The sequence below is a fragment of the Oryctolagus cuniculus genome, chromosome 19 (genome assembly GCF_964237555.1).
Source record: "Oryctolagus cuniculus chromosome 19, mOryCun1.1, whole genome shotgun sequence".
In the NCBI taxonomy this organism is placed as follows: domain Eukaryota; kingdom Metazoa; phylum Chordata; class Mammalia; order Lagomorpha; family Leporidae; genus Oryctolagus; species Oryctolagus cuniculus.
Genome location: NC_091450.1, coordinates 24,987,820 through 25,013,261, shown reverse-complemented (window position 1 = coordinate 25,013,261; position 25,442 = coordinate 24,987,820). Strand labels below are relative to the sequence as shown.

Below are 25,442 nucleotides of genomic sequence, written 5' to 3'. Positions count from 1 at the left end.
AACACCAAGCATATTTTAAATGCTACTATGACAGTACTGAACCTGGGAATCTGGCATGTTTGAGAACATAAACTAAAATTAATACTTCAAAATAACACAAAGAGGGATAAGGAAAGTGACAGTTAACTTTATTTCTACAGCAAATTCTCATCTGAAGGATACTAAACTGGCTCAGGTCTTGCTCTAAGGTAGAAAAGTCTTACAGCCATTTTCCATGAATTTCATGTCTCCCCAGAAGGCGGCGCATAATTATCCAGGAAATTATCACAAATGAATTGTGCTATATGGGGCTTTCCCTGCAACGCGTGCTTCACCTGGAGAAGAGGGACTGTGCGGAGCAAACACGGGCACACACAGGCCCTCTGTGTGCTCAGCTGCAAATAAACCCACGAGCTGCCCTGAACACCTGCAGCCCCGGACGTGCGCCAGCCTGGCACCGGGCACCTCAAATCAGCTCTCCAGCACTGCTGGCATGTGGCTGTCCCTCACTGCGCCCCAGACACACGTGACAGCACAGCACCTCCGCAACCTCCTCTCCAGTCCCGCAGTCTGTTCCTTCCCCAGGGCCTTTGCATGACTGTTCCCTCCTCCTGGGCGCTTCCTCCAATTTCCTCAGGATTGGGTCAGATCATGCAGACATTTTGTTAAGGTTTTTGCCCAAACCTCATTTCTTCAGACATCCTCTTTTTTCCTAAGCAGCTATGTCTATGATGGGTGCTGTGATACAGCTGGTTAAGCCACCACTCGGGATGCCCACAACCTATATCTGAGTGCCGGTTGGAGTCCTGGCTACTTGGCTTCCAATTCAGCTTCCTGGCAATGCATCCTGGGAGAAAACAGAGGCAGAAGATAGCTCAGGTGTTTCCGTCCCTGCCACGCACGCTGGAGACCCAGACAACAGTTCCAGGCTCCTGGCTTTGGCCTGGCACAGCCTGACTGTTATGGACATTTGGAGGGTGAACCAGCAGAAAGAACTTCCTCCTTCCCTGCCTCTCTCTGCCTTTTTAAGTAGAAGAAACTTAGTAAGAATTTAAAAAATAAAACAGGTATGTCCTTAGAATTGTCATTGCCAATTCTATCCTATCACTCTCTTTTTTCTCTTGGCATTTATTATTAGATGTTGCTTGTGTGACAATTTCCTGGGAGTGCTATAATAAATTACCAGAAACTGGCAGCACAAAACAATAGAAACGCCCCTCTCACAGCTTTGGCAGTGGGGGTCTGACCTCCTGGGGCCAGCAGGGCCACACTCGTTGTAGGCTCTCGGGGAGGAAGCTGCCTGCGTCTCCAGGCTCCAGGGGAACTCAAACTCCTTGACCTGAGGCTGCATCACTCCAGTCTCTGCCTCCAGACCCACATGGCCTCTCCCCCCCTAATCTAGACATGAGTCCCCGGACTGCCCTCAGATGACTTTATCTCGAGACCCTTAATGACATTTGCAAAGACCCTGTCTGCACAGAAGGCCACATTCTGAAGTGCATTTCAGGAGGGCACGTTCTACCCAGCACATCTCGCTTTTCGTTTTCCTGTTCGTTGTCTACCTCCATGTTGTAACTCGGAGAATCAGAGACTCCCTCATTCATTACTTCACTTCCCGCTCACGAAGTGCCTGGCACACAGCAGGCACACAATGAACATGTGCTAATGAAAGAATGAAGAGAAAAAGGTAAATAAGACAGAGCTCCTCCACCAAGCTTACAATTTTGCAAACATCAAGGCACAATGATTGCCACTGTATAACTTGCCCCAGGTACAGAGAGTATAATTAGTGCTAGTTTCATGAGGGGCTGAAAACAGCCTATTTACAGGGTGCCAGTAAGCCCTCATCACCATAAAACGTTTCTTCTCTAAGTGGCCCATTCGTAGGCCAGCATACTCTTAGCAGGTGCTCACACGCCCTCTAGTGGCCATGACAATAGTTACCTTGGTGTGTTTTTACCAGAAGGGACTGGAAATACTTCTGCACTAACGCTAACTTAGAAACTGCGAAACTTCCATTCACAGTGCTACACACTATCAGTTGACACCAATGGAGCCTATCTGCTCAACATTCAGAGAGCATTTCACTAACATTCCAGCACCAAGTGCCAGGCAATCTAGGTTTTTCAGCAAAATGCTCCGGCAGTTTACCTAATCACTCCACTTCCCTCAAAGACTCCCAAGCCTTTCCCCAGGCCACATAAAACAGACTGATTTACCAAACTGCTAAGAATAAGCAGGTGTAAAGCAACTGTTCTTAAGTGCATAACTTACAGACATTCCCAAGAGCTGAAAATCATTTTGGCTACGAAGAGTTCTACACAATATTGTGGGCATCTGATGGGCAGATGACGAAGTACAAACCACATGATCCTGTCTAGTGCTTTGAAAAGCAAAAAAAGAAGCATTACTGATACAAAAGCTACCTGAGTAAAACGATGCCTAAAACACAACAGAATCACAAGAGGCATAAAAACTCGTGACTAAGATCGCATTCACTGTTACTCAGTCCCACTCTCGTCCTAATAAATTTAACGTCCCCCACAATAAAAATGCCACTGGACCGGCTTCTGTGGTCCACAGAAATAAGCTACATTTTCCGGCCTTTATCTTAAGCAAGCAGGAAGAATCCAAGTCCTTTGGGCTGTGCTGCCACACAGCAGACCCAAATGGAATTCTAAACTCCCGGCCTTGGCCTGGCCCAGAGCTCGCTACTGTGGGCATTTCAGGAGTGAACAGCAGATGGGAGATCCCTCTATCTTCCTCTCACACCGCCTTTCAAATAAACTTAAAAAAAAAAAAAAAAAAAGTAAGGCGCCATGGCCCCATTCTTTGTCATATTCTTAGAACCAGTCGCAAAAATAAAGAAAAACAGTCACTGGCAAACTAAGAAGCCAACACTTCAGAATTCTTCTTTCTTGAAAGAAAAGCTTCCAAAAATGTTATAAAATAGCTAAATACTCGACATATTAACCTCTAGAAAGACACTAACGGTTAAACTCGGGGTTTGGTCTCCAGAGACAATCTGTTGGAGGATGGACAAGTCCCATCGGCTTCACACTACTGGGAAGGCCTGAAGTGGGTACACTGGAAAACTGAGGGGCACTGGCCAGACTTACTACTCAATACCCTTTTGCTAATAATCACATATTTCAGAAGTTACAGAGGTAAGTACTTAAAATTTTTACCTTTTAATGTTTTTTCTGTGATGTTTCACTAAGTTAAAAACAAAGCTAGGGGCCGGCACTGTGGTGCAATGGGTTGAAGCCCTGGCCCTGCTCCTCTTCTGATCCAGCTCTCTGCTATGGCCCGGGAAAACAGTAGAAGACGGCCCAAGTCCTTGGGCCCCTGCACCGACACAGGAGACCTGGAAGAAATTCCTGGTTCCTGGCTTTGGATCGGTGCAGCTCTGGCCATTGCAGCCATCTGGAGAGTGAACCAGCGGATGGAAGAGCTCTCTCTCTGTCTCTACCTCTCTCTGTAACTCTGTCTTTCAAATAAATAAAATAAATCTTTTAAAAAAAATGCTTTTTCAGGGCCAGAGCTCTGGCACAGTGGGTTAAGGCCCTGACCTGCAGCGTCAGCATCCCATATGGGCGCCACTTCAAGCCCCGGCTGCTCCACTTCCCATCTAGCTCCCTAATGTGCCTGCGAAAGCACATTAGTAGAGGATGGCCCAAGTCCTTGAGCCCCTGTACCCACATGGGAAACAGGGAAGAAGTTCCTGGCTCCTGACTTCAGACCAACTCAGCTCTGCCCAATGCAGCCATTTGGGGAATGAACCAGCAGATGGAAGACCTCTCTCTATTTCTCCCTATACTCTTTCAAATAAATAAATCCTAAAACAATGCTTTTTCTAGAAACTGTTGTCTTAAGCCACATTTCATATGAAACTAGACAGTTAATGATTAGTGTCACTCTCCCATTCGCGGAGGAACGACACAGAACCCTGCGTTGTTCTTTTGTCTGCTCGGCCCTTCCCGGGTTTGCTGCTGGTTCTTCCCGGGTTGGCTGCCGATCCCTCCACCTTCGTGGAGGGGCGGCTCCCCCTGCCACTTTCCCCACTTCCACGGGGGAGCGGCACACCGCCGGCCGGCTCTCTCGGGGGCTGCTCAGATGTTATCCGGATGTTCCCAGTGCATGTTGTCTCTCTCCTCCTTTATAGTCCTCTCCACCAATCCCAACTCTGCTACCCATACGCCGAGCACACTGCTCTCCTCCAGTCAGGAGCAAGATCAGCTCCTGCAGCTCATCAGTCAAATTGGCGAGAGGCAGCTGTGTAGAAGTTGTTTACTCCTCTCCCAGCGCCATATTGTGGGAGAGCAGATGCATAGAATAAGTCTTAATTCCAGTAACTTAGTCTAGTCCGAGTTGCTCCCCACAGATTAGCAATCTGGTTTGAGTAGATTTGACGTATCTACTTTTTTTTTTTTTTTTTTTTTTTTTTTTTTGACAGGCAGAGTCAGACAGTGAGAAAGAAAGAGACAGAGAAAGGTTTTCCTTCTGTTGGTTCACCCCCTAAATGGCCGTTACGGCTGGCACGCTGCACCGATCCAAAGCCAGGAGCCAGGCACTCCCTCCTGGTCTCCCATGTGGGTGCAGGGTCCAAGCACTTGGGCCATCCTCCACTGCCTTCCCGGGCCAGAGAGCTGGACTGGAAGAGGAGCAACCGGGACAGAACCAGCGCCCCAACTGGGACTAGAACCCTGAGTGTCAGCACCGCAGGCGGAGGATTAGCCTATTGAGCCACAGAGCTGACCGATGTATCTACTTTTCTAGGTAACTCAACACCAAACCATCTAACTATGCAATAAGAGCATTCTTCTTGCTAACGACAGAATAAGCACATCTGGATGTACCTGAATACACATGTAACAGAAGTTTATGTCAACAGACAAGAAGGCTTATCCCACCATTTACATCATCACTTCCCAAATAATGAATGCTAGTTGCACAATTTCATGACTGTCCAAACTGCTCACAAAAATTTGGATTAGAGACAAATTCATAATTAATTAATAGGGCTTTTTTTAAACTGAGGGGACAATATCAAATTCACTCCTACCAGACATCACAATCTTATGTACAGATATAAATCCAACAAAAAAGAATCTGCCATTACGACAATCCTCAGAATTGCTACATTAAGTTTTTGTTTTTTTTTTTTTTTTTTTTGATAGGCAGAGTGGACAGTGAGAGAGACAGAGAGAAAGGTCTTCCTTTTGCCATTGGTTCACCCTCCAATGGCCGCCGTGGCCGGCGCACTGCGGCCAGTGCACCGCGCTGATCCAATGGCAGGAGCCAGGTACTTATCCTGGTCTCCCATGGGGTGCAGGACCCAAGCACTTGGGCCATCGTCCACTGTACTCCCTGGCCACAGCAGAGAGCTGGCCTGGAAGAGGGGCAACCAGGACAGAATCTGGCGCCCCGACCAGGACTAGAACCCGGTGTGCCGGCACCGCAAGGTGGAGGATTAGCCTAGTGAGCCACGGCGCCGGCCGCTAAGTAAGTTTTTGAACCAGTTTTGGGATGCTGAAATTTAAACACAGTTGATGGTAGCATCCTTATTTATAAAAATATGAATGAGGCTGTTCACTGGAACAAGTATCTTTTTTCATGTGTGATTTCTGTAACACGGCAAGCTCCTTAACATATTTAAAATGGATGTACGTGAGGCTTTCTTGGAGAAACAGTTGAGTAAAAGTTGAGCGCCAGGAACAGCTCTACTGACGACACCTGACTCGTGTGCAGCTCCAGCCCTCCAGGGTTTCATTTTCGTCCTCTCCCTGCTACCACCACTATAAGCACATAAACTGCCCAGCGTTAGATGGTAGCCTTCTGAGTAACACATGATAAGATGGATTTGGGGGCCGGCCCTGAGGCGTAGCAGGTAAAGCCGCCGCCTTCAGTACCGGCATCCCATATGGGCACTGGTTTGAGTTCCAGCTGTTCCATTTCTGATCCAGCTCTCTGCTATGGCCTGGGAAAGCAGTGGAAGATGCCCAAAAAAAATCCTTGGGTCCCTGAACCCAATGGGAGACCCAGAAGAAGCTCCTGACTCCTGGCTTTGGATTGGTGCAGCTCCAGCCATTGCAGCCATCTGGGGAGTGAACCAGAGGATGGAAAACCTCTCTCTCTGCCTCTGCCTTTCTGTAACTCTGCCTTTCAAATAAATAAGTAAATTAAAAAAAAAAAAAGTGAGTTTGTACTAACATCTGCAACACATGATATCCAGGCCTTGGAACAATTCTGCTCCAAGAGATACTTGGCAATGTCTGGAGATATCCTGGTTGATAAAACTGAGGGAAAAGGAGGTGCACATAGTGGGTGGAGCCAGGGACGCTGCAAACCCAGGTCAGCTGCCCCACAACACAGAATTATCTGACCCCAATGTCAACAGTGCCTAGGCTTCGACCTTCATGTAGTGGCATGTCCATGAGATCAGGGCTGTGGAATAGCATCTCCAAAACTGCCCTTAACTTGTGTCTGCAGCTGACGTTCCAATCCACAGCAGGGACGTCACGCCCAGGTCTGCAGTGCTGCACGTCAGCTTACAGAGTGCAGGGCAAACTGACAGCTTCTTTCCAGGCACTTCTGGTTGGCATCTTTTACAACGTCAGGGGTTTGACACGCGTCACACTGGGCCTGACTACCCACTTGCACAATTAATCAAGTATTACCTCTCGCCAACCAGACCAGCTCATCTCAGTGAGGAGTCCAGAAGACACTGCACGACACACGCTACCCCGGCTCTGGAGAGGAAATAAGCACTCTACAGGCGGAGAGAAGCGACCTGATCTAGAGGTCCCATCTTGGTGGTCCTCCTTTCATTCTTATTTGTTTGTTCCTTAGCTTTTCATTTGAGAGGGGCAAGAGAGAAAGAAAGATCTCCCATCTGCTGGCTTACTCCCCAAATGCCCACACACCCAGGACTTGGCTGGGTAAAAGCCAGGACGTCAATCTAGGTCTCTCACATGGGTAGCAGGAATCCAGTTACTTTAGCTACCACCACTGCCTCCCAGAGCCTGCATCGGTAGGAAGCTGGAACCAGGTCCCAGGGCCAGCTATCAAACCCAGGTCCTCTGATCTGGAACAGGGCTGTCTTAACTGCCAGAATGCTCACCCATGCCTAGTTGGTTTCAAAGGCAATCTGACCATCTAATTAAGTGGCTGCCGAAACCCATCTCAGACCAGTGAGTCGGATCCAAATGCCACATCAACGCCCGGAACATGATCTGACAGTGCTGCTAAGAAGCGGATGTAGAGAACGCAGAGGCGAAAGTGGTGCTCAGCCTATACACGTGAGCTCGTCTTTCCCACAGACCAACTGTGGGAAAGCACCAAACACCGGGGCAACAGAGGCTCAGAAAGATTTCTGACGGGAACATTCAAGAACCCTCTTCTGTCTGCCTCTTTCTAACCTGAGTACTGAAGCTGAAAAGGCCAAAAGCATTACCTAAGTCCACCCTTACATCAGAGGCTGAGAATCCTGAGTAAAACCCAGGTGTCCAGAAACCTGGCTGTCACTCTGTCACATGACTTCTGCAAAGAACTGAGGTGGCCAAACGTGCTCAGGGCTCGCCGTGGTGGTACAGTGGACTACGCCACTGTTGAGATGCCCAAGTTCCATAGTTCCACGTAGGTGCAGGGCTCCAAGCTCTGGGGCTATCCTCCACTGCTTTCCCAGGCACACTAGCGGGGAGCTGGATCGCAAGTGGAGCAGCCGGGACTTGACCCAGCGCCCAGATGGATGCTCACATCGCAGGCGGCGGCTCACCCCTTTCTGCTACAACGCCAGCTCCTCTCAGTCCTCTTATTGGTGGGCTCCACGCTCTCCACTTTCTCCACATTTTGAAGCCAGGGTAAACATACCTGCTCATGCTGCCAAGCTCCTCGCCCATTTCTCTTTCCTTTTTTAGAAGAGACTGAGTGAAACGTTAGAGGAAAAAGAGGTCATCAACTAAAACTGGTGCAGCATTCTACGGAATTCCCAACAGAGAATGACTGAAGGATGACCTCTTGGCCTGTGCGTGTCATTTTCTATCATCTTCATTACAAAACACACACAAGGGTTTTCTGTCTCTTTGTTTGACCTAAGTGGGGAATTTCAGCAGCTATTATGCACAATTAAAATTCCCTCAACAGCAGAGCCAGCTTTCCCTGCTGGTGGGCCTGGGAAGGCAGCGGAGGATGGCCCAAGTCCTTGGGCCCCTGCACCTACGTGGGAAACCCGGACGGAGCTCCTGGCTCCTGGCCTCGGCCTGGCCCAGTCCCAGCTGTTGTGGCCATTTGGGGAGTGAACCAGCAGATAGAAGATTTCTGTCTCTCCGCCCACCTCTGTACCTCTAACTTTCAAATAAATAAACCATAAAACAAAAGTCAGGAAAATTTCTGTAGATAAATTATGTAACTAGGAAAATAGAAAGGAATATACTTCAACAAAAAAAATAACTAAATTACAACTGACAAGAAAATCCAATATTCCATGGTACAACACTAGAAAACGTTAAGTAACCATCTTAGAAGTTTGCAGCTTCATGTAAGTTACCAGTTAATTCTCCTGTGCTCAAACTTAACTGTCAAACAGGGAGAAAGTTTGTTGAAATTTCCCAAACAAAAGACAGATAAGAATTTGCAAGTATTCTATTTTCTTAAAACTCACCTGGCCAAACCATTCTTATGATCAATATCTCAAAATGCATTTAGTTGGGACTGTCTATGTGACCTTCTAATTGCTGCAATTCGAGAGGTGTTTTTAAAAACACCCTTTCAATACAAACAATGCAATACAACCCGCTGACAGTCCCAGGAGGGGAGGAGACATGAGATCAAAGTTAGGTACCTCGTGGTTTGAGAGAAAATCTAGTAATTCTGATTGAGATGGGATGTACAGAAGAGGTCTCATCACCCGGCGGACAAACTTCTCAATGTACACAGCACTCATGGGGCCTTTGTATTCGATTGGTCCAAAACTAGTACCGAAAAAATAAAAATAAATGAAAATAATACAACATGCATTACAACTACAATACATAACTAAAATCATCAACATCACCAAATGAAACTGTCTTGTTTTAGGATCTGACGGGTTCACGGGTTAAGCACCTGCTTCATTCGGGAAGTGACTGGAAGGCTAATCAGGAACAAGCATCTTAGCTGAGGGGATGTCCCAGCAGCCATTACCCATCTACGAGCTTAGTTCAACTACAAACCAAATCTCCAAACAAAGAACATTCCTCCTTATCTCTGAAAAATAAATTGTCTCAGAATATTCCTTTAAAGAAAAACATAAACAGGAAGGTGGACTAGGAAACTGACCACAAGCTAAAGGACTGCAGAATCTTAACTGCACAATTCGACGTAGGTGGGCCAACCTCCCTTTTACACGTCACTCTGAAACAAGGAGCAGGCTGACCACTTGGCCCTGGGCCTACTAAAAAGCAGTTATTCCATATTCCCATAGGCATCTACAAAAGGATCACTATATGCATCTCAAATCTACTTGAGGGAAAAAACAAAACAATGTGAACGTAGGAAATCTGGAGCTGGATAAATGGTCCGCCTTCCTTGCCCCTGCAGTAACTCTTGGGGACACGGAATTCGACCCAGTACTGCTAAGTAACACTGCCACCCCTAAGCTGTCAGGGTCCTCACACGGTTCTTTTCCATCTGCCACAGTAGACGCTGCTCAAGTATTATGGGATGGTAGGTCGTAAGGGTGGTGGTAGGCTACTCAGCAACTCCATAAGCATCATTCTCCCTAGACAGAAACTAACTTTAAGCTGACTGCTAAGAACGAAGAGCACAGTGGAGAATTCTCTAAATGCCTTCAGAACGTAATGATCACAGAAATTCACACACACATACTATGACGAAGTGAACACAATTCCTCAGTGTGCACTGAATTTTTTTGATACCAAAGGGATATCAGCATGGAAAACAGTAAACTCCACATGCACAATTGGGACACAGTTAAGAATTCTAACAAGTTAGGGGCTGGCGCTGTGGCAAAGCTGGTAAAGCCGCCACCTGCAGTGCCGGCATCCCATATGGGCACCGTTAAGAGTCCTGGCTGCTCCACTTCTGATCCAGCTCTCTGCTGTGGCCTGGGAAAGCAGTGGAAGATGGCCCACGTGCTTGGGCCCCTGCACCCACACAGGAGACCCGGAAGAAGCCCCTGGCTCCTGGCTTCAGATCGCGGCCACATGGGGAGTGAACCAGCAGATGGAAACCTCTTTCTCTCTCTCTGTCTCTGCCTGTGTAACTCCGACTTTCAAATAAAGAAATCTTAAAAAAAAAAGAAAGGGAAAAAATGAAAAGGTATCTGATAACTTACTTTGTTCAGCAAAAACGAGGCAACCAATATGGAAACCTCATCAACTCAAGCAAACAAGCTTTGCTGAGTTTGTGTGCACTGATGCTGTGAGGGGCCTGGTAACCTGTAACTGCTAACAAGATCCCGGAATGCAGGATATGGAATCTGGCTCACCAATCAGAGCCACTGTCGCAGGGCAAGCTGATCTAGAGCTCCTATGTAGCAGAGGGGCTGTCTGCAGAACCCATTCACTGCTCAGCACCCTTTACAAACTTTGTGACTAGAATCAATACAGCCCGGAACACGGAATCCACTCTCATGAGGCGGAAGAGCCTGTGGATTCATTTACACAGCTTCTACAAGAGAAGCCCTTACACCCGGCAGCAGCAACACAACACAGCAGCAATGGGGACTCACGGTGAGACGCAACGGGCACACCTGTGAGCTCCGCAACACAGACCCTCCCAGCCACAGAGTGTCACAAGAGTTTAGGTGACAGAGACAGGCCTACATCCCGAGAAGTCCAGAGGACTCTAAGACAGAAGATGAAAACACTACCTTTGGGCAATCTCTGTGCCTTAGCACTTGCTTCTGCCTCAGGTACACTGGCAAAGGGCAAGGCCGGAATGAGAAGTACAAAGCCTCAACAGGGAAAGGTGCGGCAGGCATTTCAAAATGAACTCACACCTCAAACCCCTCATCTGCAAAACGAGGGCGTTGGACTAGTTCCTTTCATGTCCTTTCAAGTTCTCCTCAAAGACTAAGAAAGCAAACACTGTAAGACAACACTGCATACCTACATTTCTCAAAATGATATTTGCACTCAATTCAAGGGACCTCTGATATTAATGCAACACTAAGTCCCAGCTCTGGGCAGCCTGTAGGTACTACACCCCCGATAAGCACTTGTGCACTTTCCCAAAGGTAAAAAGAAAGGAAGGGCCTCAGTGCAGCCAGCTCATCACCCAACGGACAGAGTTTCTCAACTCTCAGTGCAACACCTTCCTTTCACTAGTGAAGACAAAGAGGTAACCCTGAGAAAGTTCCTCTGCACTTCAATATTCAAAACCAAGAAAGGACCTCCCAATTATTGGCAAAAAAAGTAGGAAGAGTGAAATCCAAAGTCAGTCTAAACAATCCCCAAACAAAATCTGGCTTGTTATTGTCAAGATGAAAGCCATCACCGTTTCATATCCAGAGGAAGAAGATCTGAGGTGGAGACGAGGTCAGAGTGTGTTCTGCACAAGCACTACCTGACGGTTCGCAGGGGGGACAGGAGTGGGGGCCTCACGGCTGCTCACCTTAGACACGTGCAGTGTCATGGAATGTGACAGAACCCACGGCGAGTTGACGCATGTCTGTTACAAATCCCCATGAAGTGTAGGGAAAGGAAAACACAATCTAAAGGTAAACGCCCCTACTCATCGGACCTCCTTCACCAGTGCAGCGTCGACAAGTTTCAAGCCAGTAACACCGAACACAGCCCCAGATCCCACCTCCTGTCTGCGAACCTCTGCAAGTCAGATTTTCACTGTCCTTAATAGTCACACAAGGGTCCACGTGGTACTCCAAAACCAAGCATCAATATTTCTCAGGAAAATGGATACGGGGGCATCTGAAGTAGCATCAAGGTCACAGATAAGCTCGTCACTTCAGTTCAGATGAATGCAGCTGGGTGAAAATTATCAAACTCTTCAGTTTTCTAGGACCTTTTGTGATTTCACGGAGTTGTAAACCCGTTCTATCCTGATTTTTCTTCCCAACCAAAAGATGAAAAGATATATATACTCCTGACCACGCAATGCCACAAGTAACAGGTTAAGGAATTTCGTGTACTTTTACACTCCACTTGATATCTGAACTATACAGCCACACAATGGAATAAATGACACGTTTAATAACAGAATGCTGCATGGGGAAGTATTTGGCACAGTAATTACAACACCGCTCGGGCTACCATAACAAAGTGCCTGGATCTGCGTCCCAGCTCTCTCCCAGTTCCAGCTTACAGTCCAAGTGCACCTTGGGAGGCAGCAGGTAACGGCTCAAGTAACCGGGTTCCCATCACCGGTGTGGGAGGCCTGCTTCGACTCCTGGTTTCAGCCTGAACCAGCCCCAGCTGCTACAGGCATTTGAGGAGTAAACAGGGTTGGGAACTCTCCCTGTCTCTCTTTTTTAAATTTATTTATTTACTTATTTATTTGAAAGGCAGAGTGACAGAAAGGGAGAGACAGCTAGTTCACTTCTCAAATGGCCAAAATATCCAGTGCTGGCACAGGCCAGGAACCCCATCCGGGTCTCCCACAGGGGTGGCATAGTCCCAGGAACTGAGGCCATCATCAGCTGCCTTCCCAGGTGCATCTGCAGGAAGCTGGATCAGAAGTGGAGCAGCCAGGACTCAAACCTTACTCCAATATGGGAGGAATACAGGCGCTGCAAGCGGTGGCTTAACCCACTGTAACTCAACACCAGTCCTCCCTGTCTGCCTTTTCGTCTGTCTGCCTCTCAAATAAATGTTCAAGATTTTATATAAATAAATAATGAAAATAATATTGTCGAATATATAATGACATGAGAAGATGTTCATAAAAGTGAGAAAAAGCAATGCAGCAAATAGTATTACTAACTGATTCCACTTGTAGCTTACAAAAAAAAAAAAGAAAGGTTGAGGGGTAGGTGTTTGGTAGAGGAATTAAGGCACCACTTAGAAGTGCATCCCACACGGAACGCCTGGTCTGAAAAGTCCCGGTTCCTCCACTCTGACCTAAGTTCCTACGAACACACCCGGGAGGCAGACTAGACTGCGTTTCAGGCCCTCCACTCTGGCCTGGAAGATCTCTCTCTCTCTCCTCTGCCTCTTAAATAACGTGAGGAAAAACAGGGGGGGGGGGGGTGTGAATGTGCAGTCTGGCATGCAGAGGCGAAGGAAGGTATCAGTCGATATGGTGATTATATCACTGATAAAATACACTCCCTGTATTAATTCGGCTTATCTGAATTTTCTCAATTTTCTACTGCGAATATCTACTACTTTTACACAAAAAAAGCCCCAAAATTCATTTTTGAATCGACAAAAATTAAGTGGAATGAGAAACACTACTTAGAAGTTCTTACCTCCGATGGTACAGATAGATCACAGGAAAATAAAAGAAGTGTTTCTGTTTTCTGCATTTCCCCTGGTTCCACCAACAGTTAATTGCCACAAACAACACCTGCAGAGCCGAAAAAGTTCTCAGTGACTATGAATAACAACTGAAAAGCCAGTAAGATTTCAAAGACAAAATTATTAAATACTACATTCCTCTCTTGCTGAAACTGAAAGTACAAAAAATTATTTCAAAGGAGGACATTACTTACCGCTAAAATAAAAGGCACTTCATCTCTATAGTATCCAGTTATCTGGAAGCTGGCCCAAGGGGAAAATGATTTGCTTAGAATTCTGAAGTAATGAGTGCCAACGAGCTTTTCTAAGTGTGACTACACTAAAACGTAGCGGGCTTTGTCCTTAGATTGTCAAACTGAGCGTCTGAAAATGAAAATGTTACTGCAAAATATAACACATGTCAAAGGGGGTTTTTTAAAGATGTATTTTCTTTATTTGAAAGAGTTACAGAGAGAGGCAGATCCAGAGGGAGAGAGAGAGGTCTTCCACTCTGCTGGTTCTCTCCCCAGACGACTGCAACAGTCAGAGCTGAGCTGACCTGAGGAGCTTCCTCCAGGTCTCCCACGTGGGTGCAGGGGCCCAAGGACTTGAGCCACCTTCTACTGCTTTCCCAGGCCATAGCAGAGAGCTGGATCAGAAAAGGAGCAGCCGAGACTCGAACCGGGGTCCGTATGGGATGCCGGCACTGCAGGCTGGGGCTTTGACCCGCTATGCCACAGCGCCGGCCCTGAAGGAATCCTTTCAATACCTATTTTTAAAATGGATGCACATAACTGATGATAAAAAATCATACTCGAGCTCTCTCTTCCTCTCTGTCTCTCTTATGCTCTCCTGTCTCTTTGCCTTCTTCACCCCTTTCCCCCAGTCTGCCGTGTTTCCCCCAATAAACTTTCCCCTAAAAAAATAAAAATCATACTCGAAAAGGTAGCAAAGGAGAGTAGAAACAGGGGCTGACTATCCACTAGTGTGTAGATGCTGAAGGATTTAGGAAGAAGCCGCCTGTGCCTGCAGTTTACTTTGAAAAGTAACAACCACCACACGGACAGGCTGCACCTGCCTCCCTGCTTCGGCACCGTGAATGTTCTGTGCTGAATGATCCTTTCTGATGTTGTCATGAGGGGCTGTCCTACAAATTGGATGTAGGGTGATACAGGGGTTGAACAGCTTCCCTGGGCTTTCCTCACTAGATACTGGCTGCACTCCCTCTCTAGAAGCGACGACTAATGTCCCCAGACATGACCAAGTGTCCAAGGGGTGGGGGAAGCACAAAACTGCCTCTGGTTGAGTACTCCTGGATAAGAGGGCTCGTTAGATAAGAACAGGACAAAATAAGCCCATTAAAGTGTTAACACAGGGCCGTTCTGTGGTATGGCGGGTAAAGCCGCCGCCTGCAGTGCTGGCATCCCATATGGGCACTGGTTTGAGCCCCAGCTGCTCCATTTCTGATCTAGCTCCCTGCTGGTGTACCTGGGAAAGCAGCAGGGGATGACCCAAGTCCTTGGGCCCCTGCCACCCACGTAGGAGACCCGGAAGAAGCTCTTGGCTCCTGGCTTCAGCTTGGCCCAGACTTGGCTTTGCAGCCCTCTAGGAGTGAACTAACGGATCAAAGATCTCTCTTTCTCTCCCCCTCTAACTCTGCTTTTCAAATATCAAATAAACAATAAATAAATATTTTTAAAAATGTTAATAGAATTTAGGTGGGAGAGAGATGTCAAATTCTTTTACCTTAGTTTTATGTCTGAAAATTTTCATAATAAATTATTGGAAAAAAATGAACATGGACTATGAATGAGAAGCCACCTTCACATGCCTTGTAGCTACTAGAACAACACAGCTTAGCGGCCAGTCCTGCAGAGCAATTCTTTTATTAGAGTCTACGTAAAAGAAAAAAGCAACATCTTTAAGGTTGAAATCTTTATTTTCACTCAAAAAATAGGGCCCAATCTACCATAAGTGCCAATTTTATTAAGCAATATGGTTCAAAACATTGTGTCTGTTTCCAGAAGTAAACCCACTTCTTTGTCCTACTGAGTGCACGGAACAGCAAGCCCATCCATGGTCAGGCACTGCAGACAGCATTGCAGCGCCCATCTCTTATCACTGTGCAACTGTTTTTTCTTTTAACGAAATGCTCCACCCACTCCAATCCTGAGATCCTGCTTCAGAAAAACAAGGCCAGTTACATCAGCTTGCAGAGCCGTCTGAGGGTTAGCTCAGGGTCCGATACACCAGAATATCAGACCAGAGTCAGGGCTTGGAAGGACATACTGCTTGTGTCGACAGCAAAACAGCAACTAATTTACCATTAACCTAAAAGGCAGCAGCTTCCCTGCTTGGTTCCATGTGACCGGGGCTCCTCTACAGTCCCTGTCACCCCGCTCCGAGTGTCTGCCAGCTTAGCTACTGTTAGCAACTTGGACAGGAAACAGACGTAAATGCCGAGGGTCCACAGCTGGAACACAGAGGCAAGACCCACAGGCCAAGCAAGGTTCTAAGGAATGAGGAGTTACACTGGTATTTACAGGTTATCCGGTATCCTTCTCAGACATTATGGTTAAAAGGCTACACCGGGCAGGGCAGGAATCTACCACCAGTTGTAACACCGTTTCTAAGAAAAGCCAAGAGAGTTCCAAAGAACTGCTGCCTACACAAGTTACTGCAGCTCAGGTTCTCAGCAGGGGCCTCTTCCACATCTCATCTGCCGGTGCTTTCTGCGTCTTTGCAAAGACCCACAGCAGCTACCCAGCACGTGCAGGGCAGGCACCCTTGCAGCTGTCCTGCTCAGCTCAAAGCAGCTTTGCACACAGTCACCAGACTAAAGCCTGCCTGCCGAACCATGCTTCGGGGAAACCCGTCTGCTACTACTCAAGCCCAGAGCGCAGCTCCATCTTCCAAAGCACAAGGCTTCTGCCCTCACAGAAGTGCTCAGGAAGGCAACCACTGTGCACACTGGCGAAGCAAATCCCTGGTCTGGCTCGGGGCTTTACCAAGAGCTGTTCACTATTTAGAAAATCCTATCACTGAAAACAACGTCCCTGTGGGATACGAGCGGGATACGAGTCACCAACACGTCCATCACACCTTACGGCTCTGCATTTGTAACTACCCCATTCGCACTAGTTCTACACTAATCTTCAAGGAGCCACTTTGCCCAAGCAGTCACTGTAACAACTGTGTTACAAATTACGTTCCTTGTTTTCCCCTCACCTTTACTTTACAATTAGTACATCAGACTATTTCGAAATTACCAGCTCTGAATTTCTGCCAGCTCTGAATTCCTGTTCGGGACAGACAGGGGCATCACAAGATACTTACTTTCTAAAGGGTAAGCGGGATGTACCGGGATGTACCGGAGCTGAAAACCACTGCTTTCACAGCCCAGTCATTTGTCTCTTGATCCCTCTTTCCTAGCCAAACACCTGCTAATGACAGTCCCAGCCCACGAATTACAAAGATCAACCTTGTCACCTCACACTGACATGTGTACATTTCTCCTATATGACACACCTACCTAGCAAGTCCCAACCTCCTGCGCGCTGAAAGCCAAGAGCACAGGCCCACCTCGGGACACAGAATCTGTTCCTGCTGCTGCCTCAAAGGGAATACGCCCATCCCCTCTGCAGATCCTTCCTGTTTCTTTTGAGAAACAATAATTTATGAAGTACTCCCAGAGTCCACTTTGGCAAACTCTGCCCCTCCCAGGAAGGATAAGAGCTCAAGTCCTCCAGGGAACGCCAGCATTACCTGGTCTGAAAGCCGGATGGCCGCCTGCTCGATTTCGGCCCTGGCAGCGATGGACTGGCCACACCACGGGGCGTAGAAGAACAGCAGCACCACCTCCGAGTCCCGGCGAATGTGCTCTGCGTAGTCCAGCTGCCCCTGGAAGAGGTCAAGGACCGGAGACCTCGAGGAGAAAAAGCTGACAGGCGGCTTTGCAGGTATTATCACATCTTTTGCTCGACTACAAAAGAGCAAACACACATAAGACTGTTTAAGTTTATCTTCTTCTAACACCAGCTTTGTGTGCAAAGAAGACCAAGCCTACAAGAAAAGTCCTCTTTGGAATAAGAAACGGAGCTTCCAAGTCACTGACCTAGAGGGAAAAGCCAAACTCCCTGCTAAGGCAATACCAGGCTGAGCCAAGGCAAGACACGCACGTCAACAATTCTCCCAGCTGCGGGCTGGGAGGCCGGTGGAGAAGAGAAGGGTGTCTCTGAGGAACCCCTCTGCCTGCCTCCCACACCCCTGATCCCAGCTTCTCTGCAAAGAGGCCGCCAATCCTCAGTGCCAAGCTCAGGACTATGGGGTGGAAGCACCTGTGCCACCAGCAGGCAGCGCTCTCTGACAGATGCTTGCAATCAACTCAGCTTTGAGAAATGTTACCTGTATTAGCTACAGTTGGCCTGCACTTACCCAGGGCATTCCTGCAGGAATAACAAATCATAAGACACATTTCTCCAGATACACAAGCTACTTCCAAAAGTCCATGGAAAACCAGAATTAAAAGCTGAGTTTATCTGGTGCAAAACATTTTTTAAATCCGTGCATGGATTTTTTTCATTATGCATTTTCCATGATCTTTTTGAAAACCCCTTGGGTGCATGAATTTCAAAAATTTTTTTGCACTATAATCAACCTATCTTTTAACTCCATTTTTGCAGAAACTTTTTGAAATACCCTCCTCATCTATCCTAATCCAAAGGATAATAAAGATGAATAACAAAAACAGTAGCCCCACTTAACTGGAAAGCCAGCTTTCTGAACATTGGAGGTTCCCGCTAGGGAGTGGGGAGTAGACGGGGAAGAACACTGAACAAGTGGTCAGGAGTCACAGAGCTGCCCATCAAGACCAAAAAAAAAAAAGAGTCCTGGCTGAGATGGCAGCTCACCAAGTTAAAAGGACCCTAGTTAACACTCTGAACAGTGTATGTACCTGCAATGGCACAGCATAAAACCATTACAGCAGTTTACCTAAGAAACAAATAGAAAATATAAAAATGAAACTCTTAAAAAAAAAAAAAAAAAGACTAGACTGACCCGGAAGAAAGGGGCCAAATGAGGAACAAAAACCAGAAGACACAAAAATAGCAAGTAGCAAGAAGGTAAACACAATCTCAAGTAAATCAATAATTATATTAACTGTCACAGAACTAAAGAGTCCAATTAAGATAAAGAAACTGCCAACCAGGACAAAACAAGAGCCAATTATTAAGCTATGCACAGTTTTAGAAATAAAGACATAGAATAAAAGCTTAAGAATGGGAAGAGATAAACCATGTAAACAGTAAGCACAAGAAAGCTGGCAGGATTCAGCAGAGGAAAGGATAAACTTGAGCCCACTCTTAAAATTAAATGCTTCTCCAAAACTTAAACAAAAAAACACTCAAACTTACTGTAACTTGGATGAGACTCAAAATACTTACAGTGAATGAAAAAAGCTACTAGAGAATACTTGCTAGGACAGTAAGTATACGACACTGCAGAACAGGTAAAAATGTTAAAAGGAGCAAATCTCCTATTTATTCATCCAAAAAAAGTACTGTTACCCTGCATCCAGAGCTTTGAGTCTGTGTGGAACACATTCACAGCCTGAGAAACTCACACACATATACTCAGAAATGCTTACTGAGCAACTATTTTTTTCAAAAGATTTATTTATTTAAAAGGCAGTGTGGCAGAGAGAGGGAGAGAGAAGCGGAGATCTTCCATCCACTGACTCCGCACATAACCACAGCAGCAGAGGCTGGGCCGTGCCAACGCAAGGAGCCTGGAGCTCTGTGCATGTCCCGCACGTGCATGACAGGGACCTTAGTACTTGGGCCTCGACCTCTGCAGATCAGCAGGAACACTGGATCCGAAGTACAGGGGCAGGGATTCAAACCAGCCCAGCCCTCTGACAGAGGATGTGGGCGTCCAAGTGGCCACCAGCCTGCCCCTTATGGGTCAGCTATCACTGTCTTCCCACAGGACACTTCCAGCACAGGTACTGAGGCAAAGCAACAAGCGTGCTATGTTGTCAAGGAGCCTGCTACAGGTGAGCGACAAGACGGTCAAAATACACACAACGGTCACTGCGATGCCAGGAAGCTGATGGGGGACGGGGCGGCGGTCAGGACAGCGTCCTTTAAGCCGAAACCTGAATGACAAGAGGACAGCCACGCAAAGAGGTGGGGAAGCCCCTGTGGCGAAAAAGGGCACATCTCCCAGAGGCCCGACACTCCCTCTGAGCAGTCCGTCTCCGCTCATGCAAACCACGTGTTAAGCATCAAGTATCGCAATCAATCAGAAGAGGTCGGTGGTCGGTATCTGACAGCCAAAGAATGGATAATCATCCACTCAGTGTTCTTATTCTACATATTCAGAGGAGTTCCTAAAATCCACCAGCCAGATCAGAAAACAAACATCAGCCAGGGAAGAGCCGCACTAGCCTCAGCCTCACCAGGAACACGGAAGAGCTTCCACTTAACTTTCCTTTCTTTCAGGTTTCTGAGAAACTGTCCCTAGATCAAACATCCCCTACAGCTCTTAAGTCCCAGGTACAAAAAACTCAAAAGTTGGCTGAAAAAGAAAAAAAAGGCCTGTTGCAACCCCAATTTGGGTATGAAATTCATACCCTATTCCTCCTTTCAGTTCTGAAATCACAAAATGCAGTAAAACAAAATGAATACACGTACACATGCATCTTCTACCTTCAACTCAGGAGGAAAAAAGAAGCGGGATCAAGTCCTGGGGGTCTCCCTCCCACCCCCACCCCCGGAGAGGCAGAGGGAGACAGAGCAAGAGAGAACAAGAGGGAGAGTGACCCCTCCCAACTGCTAGTTTACTCTTCAAATGCCCACCATGGCCAGCACTGGGTCAGACCTGGAATTCAATCAACATGGTGGCAGCAGCTCACCACTGCCTCCCGGTTCCACTGCAGTTGGAAACCAGCAGACAGAGCTAGAGGTCAAGTGCAAGTGCTCCAGGGCGGGACTCGGGCATCCTTGCCACTGCCTGAACCTCTAGGCTAACTGCCCGCCCTGAAGGCACAGAAATGCAGGAACGTAGAGATTCAGTGCTCAGAAACACACGGTTATTAATTTTGGCTTAACTGGAAATCAATCATTTTTATATGATCTGGTTTGAACTCAGCTAAGAAACAGAGACTGAAATGGGCAGACACTTCCTTCAGACTTGGAGCTATTAGAAAAAAAATAAATTAAAACACAAGAACTTATTCTCTCTTCAGCTCCTGTCCTCATTAAAGATCTTAAAATAGGAAAAGCGGGACAAAAACGTTTGAGTCAGTTAAACAATGATAAATTAGTATCATGACACCATTCACTCAAGCAGGCAAGACCCCATGACATGCATCTGCATCTATTAAAAGACTGTCCAAGATGATGGATAAACAAGCCAGTTCGCTCTGCTTGCCATGAGCGGCCAAGGATCTCGCCCGCCCTGGACACTGGCTTCAGGCCCTTCCTTCTTCCTGAACTCTCAGCAGGCTTTGCGTCTGTTAAGCCATGTTGGCTCAGGACAAACACGAAACACTACTTCTACAGACTGACAAAACCGATGTAATACCCCACACCACGCCCTCCGAGGGAGGAAACTTCTAGTTTGAACGCAAATGCCACCTTGCAATATTCCACCTTGTAAAACACTGGGTGTATTTTACTTGAGGGGTACAAGGACCAAGAGCAAGGTCAAGAATCTAGTTCCTAAAAAAGAGAGAATTCAATTCAGGCTCAGCCAGCTAACAGGTGGCACGATGGGCCAGGTGACTTTCCCAGCGACTTCGAGATTCCAAGGAGATCTCAGACTGGGCTCTCAAGAATGTGCTAAGTAAAGAACGCTCTCCACGAAGCAGTACTTTCCCAGCAGGCACCCCTGTCCCGGTGGGGGACATCTGGCTAAGTCCGGAGACATTTCTGTCGCAAGCTGCTGGCTTCTCGTGGATAGGCCACTAATCTGCACGGGACAGACCCCCACAACAAAGAATCACACAGCCTGAAATAGCAACAGTTCCCAGACTGTGAAAGCCCACGGACAGTACTGTACCAGGCACAACGGCACATGCGCCGTGACAATGACTACAGTCTGTTCCCTTGTCACTATCCCGATCCTGACAGTTCCCTACCAACAGGAGCCGCGCACTGGGCTCAATGCACTGTTTCAGAGAGGAGATCGTCCGCTGGCCAGCGAGTAAGTCAGTGGCAACCCACGTTTCATAAACTGGAGACCCCGGAGCTAACACTGCAGGTGTGGGAGGCCAGGCATAAGCTCGGACCATCAATTTTCTGTACACCTGCCCAAAAAGACACACTGCAGTTCATTTCCCCTGCTCACTGGGCTGCAGCCTACTCTGAACTTCCTCCCAGTTCCCGAAAACGGCGGGCTTGCGCAGTCTGCTACCTCGACCTGCGACCTGCGACTCTCCCGGAACCTCTCCGGGCCGGCCCTTCCCTCTCCCGGTGCGAGCCTCAGATGTCACTTCCTTAGGGAAGCTGTTCGGTCCTCGGGCCCTCGGCTCACGGTCGGTCCCACTCACGGGACGCTCGCCCCATAGGGAGCAAGGACTTTGGTCTTCCTCGGTCACCTGGCCTAGCGCGCAGCGGGCACGGATAAAATTCCCAAGGGTTCCGGGGCTGTCCCCAGAGGCTGTGAAACACTGCACCGGAAGCAGAGGGGAGAGGAGTGGGTGAGGAATGAGGGTCCCACAGCCCGGGCGGAAGTGACAGGTGCGCCCCCAGAGAGCCCAACAGGTGAGGAGCAGCGCAGAAACCCGGCCCACCGCTCTCGGGGCGAAGGGGCGCCGGGCAGCACCCGGAAACCTCCCCGGAGCGTCAAGCCGGTCGCCCAGCGCGAAGTCACCCCCAAGAGAAGGCCGCTATGACCCCCGACCCCGAAGGCCCCGAGTCGGCCGCGCGCCGCCGGCCGGGCGGAGGGGACGCCGGGCCCGGGCCCCGGGGACCAGGGCAGCCTCACCTGCAGGTGAACTTGAGGGCCAGGAGCACCGCGCAGCCGAGGGCTACGGCCCCGCAGAGCAGCTCGGGCCGCCGGCGCGCCATGAGGGAGGCGCCGCGCAACCCGCGGCGGAGCCGGCCCGCCGAGGACGCCCCAGCCGGGGCCGGGCTGAGGGAGCCAGAGCCCGCGGGGCCGCCGCCGCCGCCACCCTCGTCCTCGGCGTCGTCGCTGCTGCTGCTGCCGCCGCCGCGGCCTCCGCATTCCGACATTACATGCTCCCCGTCGCCGGCTTTATACCGCCGCCGCCGCCGCCTCGGGCCCGAGGGCCCGGCCCGGCCGGTCGCTCCCCAATCCCGCAGCTGGCAGCGCCCGCTAACCCGGACCCTCCACGTCAGCCGTGCCGCCGCCCGGGTGCCGCCCCCTCGCACGCGGCTCCGCCCCCTGCTCCAAGGACTCCGCGCGGCTTCGGGCTCGTACGGCGGCCACGCCCCTGCACGCATAGTCCGCGCAGACGCCTACAGCGCCAGTGGCCGGGCCTCCGTCCCAGAGGTCCCGCCCCCCATCCTCCGAGTCTGCGCAGAAACCTTCATCGCCGGGGCTCCGCCCCCTACTTTTGGAGTCTGCGCATGCGCAGTGGCAGAGCGCCGCGGTACTGCTACGGAGGCTCACGCTTGGGGCACACGGAAGGTTATGGGTCCTCCCGGAGAACCCGCCAGCCCTCTGGGTTTTATGGCCGTGACGATAACAGCCAAGCGTCCTCACGCTCACTACAGGCCCCAGAGGACGTAGGTGCTATTGATTACTCCCGCTCTGCGGGAGGGAATAAAACACCTGCCATTCCCTGTGTGTCCGTGTGTAGATGGGGTGCCAGCAGGGTCGGTCGGGGATTGCAGCGCCTGGTCTCGGTCCCTGTGGCCTCGCAGCGGCAGCGACTGCAGGTCGGCGCTGTGCACCCCGACACGCAGCCCTGTGAGGGGGCGTGGAAGAGCCGCGCAGCCCAGCCCACGGGGTCGCTTCCCGCTCTTTAGCAAATACAGGAGCTTAGCCAAGCGCCGGAGGCCCGGAACCAATGACGAGCAGGTAGATTTTTTAAGATTTTATTTATTTGAGAGGTGGGGTTGCAGACAGCGGGAGAGAGGTCTTCCATCAGCTGGTTCACTCCCCAGATGGCCGCTAGAGCCAGAGCTGGGCCCCTCCGAAGCCAGGAGCTAACCCCCGAGACTCCCACGCGGGTGCAGGGGCCCGGGCAATTGTCGGCCATCTGCCCCTGCCCTCCCAGGCCATAAGCAGAGAGCTGGATCGGAAGAGGAACAGCCGGGACCCGAACTGCCGGCCGTACGGGATGCGGGCGCCGCAGGCAGAGGCCCAGCCCGTCACCCCAGAGCGCGGATGCCAGCAGGCAGAGTCCTCTCCGGGTGCGGTGATTGAAAAGGCGGCGCGGTCGGCGGTGGACAGGGAGGAGGGGGAGGCCTCGGATCCATAGGTGGCCTCTGATGCGATCAGGAGTGTCTGCTGGGGTTCCCCACCCAGTCCTTTGGCGGTCACGCCCAGGCAATAGAACCGGAAAGGGCAGGTCGAGCGTCCAGAGAGCTGCACACGTGGAGGTTCCCGACTGGGAGGGGTCCAGAGGCTCGGCCTGTGCTTGGTTTCCTCTGCTCTCTGCAGCATGCCCTATAACAAACCAATAAAACAACGCCTCGTGGCAAATCAAACGCAAGGAAGAGGCTGTGAGGATCCTGATTCCTAGCTGGTCAGCCAAAAGCGCCAAGCACTTCCACCTTCAGAAGTGGAGAGGGCTGGCCCCGGCTCTAACCCTGACTGCAGGTGCACAGTGTTGAGGGCTGGCCCCGGCTCTAACCCTGACTGCAGGTGCACAGTGTTGAGGGCTGGCCCCGGCTCTAACCCTGACTGCAGGTGCACAGTGTTGAGGGCTGGCCCCGGCTCTAACCCTGACTGCAGGTGGACAGTGTTGAGGGCTGGCCCCGGCTCTAACCCTGACTGCAGGTGCACAGTGTTGAGGGCTGGCCCCGGCTCTAACCCTGACTGCAGGTGCACAGTGTTGAGGGCTGGCGCCGGCTCTAACCCTGACTGCAGGTGGACAGTGTTGAGGGCTGGCGCCGGCTCTAACCCTGACTGCAGGTGCACAGTGTTGGTGTTGAGCTCAATTAGACAACACCCCTCTGGTGTGCACTGCTGTGGAACTGCTTGTCTGGTGGGCTCAGAAGTGATCCAAGTTGTAGGAGAAACTAACAGGTATCAGGCAAGTAAGACTTTGAGGGAACTAAGGTTAAGCCACCACCTGGGATGTCAGTTCAAGCCCTAGCTGCTCCACTCCCATCCAGCTCCCTGCTGATCTGCTTGGAAAGCAGCGGGAGACGGCCTCTGCACCCATGTGGAATATCCAGTGAAGTTCCAGGCTCCTGGTTTCAGCCTGGACCAGCCCTGGGCATTGCAGTCGTTTGGGCCGTGGACCAGCAGATGGAAGCTTGGTGTCTCTTTCGTCTCCCTCTCTGTCACCCTTTCAAAATAAATCATTTTTTTTAATGGGGCAGGCATTGTGCACATCATTCATGATAAGCCACCACTTGGGATATCGACATCCCACATCAGAGTGGATTCAAGTCCCACCCCACCTTCCAATCTAGCTCTCTACTAATGTGTGCTATAGGATGCAGTAGACATGGCTCGTGGGAAACCCAGTCATAATTCCTAGCTCCAGCCTCTTCCTGGCCCAGGCCCAACTGTTATAGACATTTGGCATTTGGGGGGGGGGGGGGGGGAACCAGCAGATGGAAAGTATGTCACTGTGCTTTTCCAATCAATAAACAACTTTAAAAAGTAAAAGCATGGCCCAGAGAAGTTAGACTCCCTCCTCTGCCTGGGTCAAGTATGTGACCCTAAAGCAAATCCCTTCACTCCTTGTCCAGCTCTTGGTTTGCATGGATGTAAAATGGTGCTATCAGTGGCCATCTTTCTAGGTGTGCCAGACGTCCAGTATGTCAACCCCACGGGCCCAACGTGTTGGTAGCGCCCTCT

General features: G+C 49.6%; 1 protein-coding gene across 7 annotated transcripts in view; it reads right to left on the bottom strand.

The window, feature by feature from the left end:
- Nucleotides 1-22,812, bottom strand: part of TXNDC11 (thioredoxin domain containing 11) — a 63,891-nt gene extending 41,079 nt beyond the window's left edge. The window contains exons 1-4 of one of the 7 annotated variants that reach the window (XM_002711753.5): nt 22,428-22,809; nt 17,202-17,418; nt 13,409-13,506; nt 8,822-8,951 (exon numbers count right to left, since the gene is read on the bottom strand). In XM_002711753.5, the coding sequence (XP_002711799.3) occupies nt 8,822-8,951; nt 13,409-13,506; nt 17,202-17,418; nt 22,428-22,675 (693 nt within the window). In that variant the 5' untranslated portion in view covers nt 22,676-22,809. The other 6 variants (XM_051847441.2, XM_070064992.1, XM_070064993.1 and 3 more) reach the window with 6 other exon arrangements.
- Between the last annotated feature and the right edge of the window lie 2,630 nt (nt 22,813-25,442).